This window comes from Pelophylax lessonae (genome assembly GCF_965119305.1).
Source record: "Pelophylax lessonae genome assembly, chromosome: 2".
NCBI classification, from domain to species: Eukaryota; Metazoa; Chordata; class Amphibia; order Anura; family Ranidae; genus Pelophylax; species Pelophylax lessonae.
Genome location: NC_138769.1, coordinates 736,692,626 through 736,694,987, shown reverse-complemented (window position 1 = coordinate 736,694,987; position 2,362 = coordinate 736,692,626). Strand labels below are relative to the sequence as shown.

Below are 2,362 nucleotides of genomic sequence, written 5' to 3'. Positions count from 1 at the left end.
TGCAGTAATCAGTGCTATACATATGCACTGTTACTGCAAAAATGACACTGGCAGGGAAGGGGTTAACTTTATTGGACAGGGAGGGGTTAAGTGTGTCCTAGGGGCGTGATATTAACTGTGCAGGGACATTGCTATTGGTGTAAAAGCAAAGATCAACCGTTCTACATAGTAGAACCGTCTGATCTTCATTTTTACACAGGGAGAACTGACAGGCAGCTTGTTTACACAAGCCGCTCTGTCTTTCTCCCTTCACAGGAGCGATCGTAGTGTGACTGGCGGACATCGAGTCCGCCGGTCACACGCACTGACTTGTCTGTGAACGAGCCGCGGCGGGCGCGCGCCCGCCCGCAATAGGCTCGCAAGTTAGTGACAGGCGAGTGACGTATCGATACGTCACTCTGCCTGGCCGGGGCTGACCGCCGCAGTATATAGTCGTGCGGCGGTCGGCAACCGGTTAAATATATACTGCTACACCAAGCAACTCTGCAAGCGTAACCCTTTATAAACATTGTTTTGCAATTGGTTGCATTCAGGGGATTTGGTGTTCAGTAGAGTTGAGGTCAGGGTTCTGTGCAGGCCACTTGAGTTCTTCCTCACCAAACTGGTCATACCATGTCTCTATGGAGCTGGCTTTGAGTACACGGGTACAGTCCTGCTGGAACACAAAAGAGTCTTCCCCACACCTTTACCTCAAGGTTGGAAGACCACCATTGTCCACAATGTATAATGTAGTATTAACAGTACTCCTCACTGGAGACACCTGAACTCTGTCATTTGGTCCACATACTGTTTACCATATAGTGTAGACCAGGGTTCTCCAAACTGCGGCCCGAGGGCCAGATGTGGCCCTTTGCTGGTCTTTATCTGGCCCTCGGGGCACTATTCCTCCCACTGATATGAGGCACTATACTTATAATTCTTCCACCGATACCAATGATGGGATACTATTCCCCCTACTAATAGGGGCACTGCTCCTTTCTCCTATTGACCATCAAACCTGAGGCCATATTTATTCTCATTGACGTTTACTGCCCCTGCGGACCACAATCCGGCGCTCCTAAAAGTCTGAAGTATAATAAACTGGCCCTTTGTTTAAAATATTTGGAGACCCCTGGTGTAGACCTTCACATAGTTCATCTTCTGTTATCCATAGTCTATATTATCTCTACAGGGCTTCTCCAATCACCTCTAAAGATAAAGATCCCATCTCCTCTATGGCCAACCAAACCACTCAATTTGAATTTGAACTTACTGGTTTCCCAGGAGTCCCTCAGAATTTCCATATGCTGACGTCATTCATTTTATTTATTATGTACATCATTATGGTTATCACCAATGGTGCTGTCTTCGTTTTGATCACCCTAAAGGAGAAGCTACGCAAGCCTATGTACATTCTTATCGCCAATTTAGCATTTTCTGACTTTCTCTTCGACGCGGCTACCTTGCCTAAAATGATTGCCAAGTATTGGTTGGACGGTGGTAAAATATCTTTCCTTGCCTGCTTTGTGCAAATGCATCTGGTCCACTGGTTGGCTGGAATGGACTGCCTAATCCTAATGTTGATGGCTTTTGACCGGTACATCGCTATCTGCAACCCACTGAGGTATACGTCTACAATTACCTACAAATTGATCGTGTTCAGCTGCAGTTCTATGTGGTTCACCTGGGCTCTCATTCAGTTAGACATCATAATAATAGCCAAGCACCCATTCTGTGGTCCCAATAAGGTCCTCAGCTTCTTCTGCAACACCTCGACTGTCTTGCGCTTGGCTTGTGACGACGTTAATTCATCTCGAGAAATTCTTCTAAGTGTAGGCTTGGTGGTACTTTTCGGGACTCTAGCCCTCATCATTTTATCCTATATCGCCATCCTATTTTCTATTCTCTCACTGAGCCATTCGGACGGTTGGTGGAAGGCGTTTTATACATGTGTGACGCATTTACTGGTAATCATCCTGTTTTATATCCCGCGGGTGTTTGTCTACATAGCCAATTATGTAAAGTTGGTCCTCACTCCTGACCTGGGGGTCTTCCTCATTGTCTTACAATCCTATCTGCCACATCTAGCCAACCCTTTTATATACTGTCTGAGAACCGAAGAGATCAAGAACATTATTTCCAGTACTTTAAAAAAAAAAAAAAGGAAATGTTAACTCGAAAGTATGATTGACACTTTTGCTAATGTAGAAGGTTTAGAGTTTAAAGCGGAACTTCACTCTCTTAATCAACATTGACCATTTTTATTCCTTATGTTGCTACAATTAGTAAATATATAGGAAAGTACACTATATTGTCAAAAGTATTGGGACGCCTGCCTTTACACGCACATGAACTTTAATGGCATCCCAGTCTTAGTCCGTAG

The 2,362-nt window shown here is 44.8% G+C and overlaps 1 protein-coding gene across 1 annotated transcript; it reads left to right on the top strand.

The window, feature by feature from the left end:
• Positions 1-1,214: 1,214 nt before the first annotated feature.
• LOC309548348 (olfactory receptor 2A25-like) lies at positions 1,215-2,153 on the top strand (the record flags this gene model as incomplete). The annotated part of the gene is made up of 1 exon (XM_082248285.1): positions 1,215-2,153. The coding sequence occupies one exon, from the start codon at positions 1,215-1,217 to the stop codon at positions 2,151-2,153; it is 939 nt and encodes a 312-aa protein (XP_082104411.1).
• Positions 2,154-2,362: the final 209 nt, after the last annotated feature.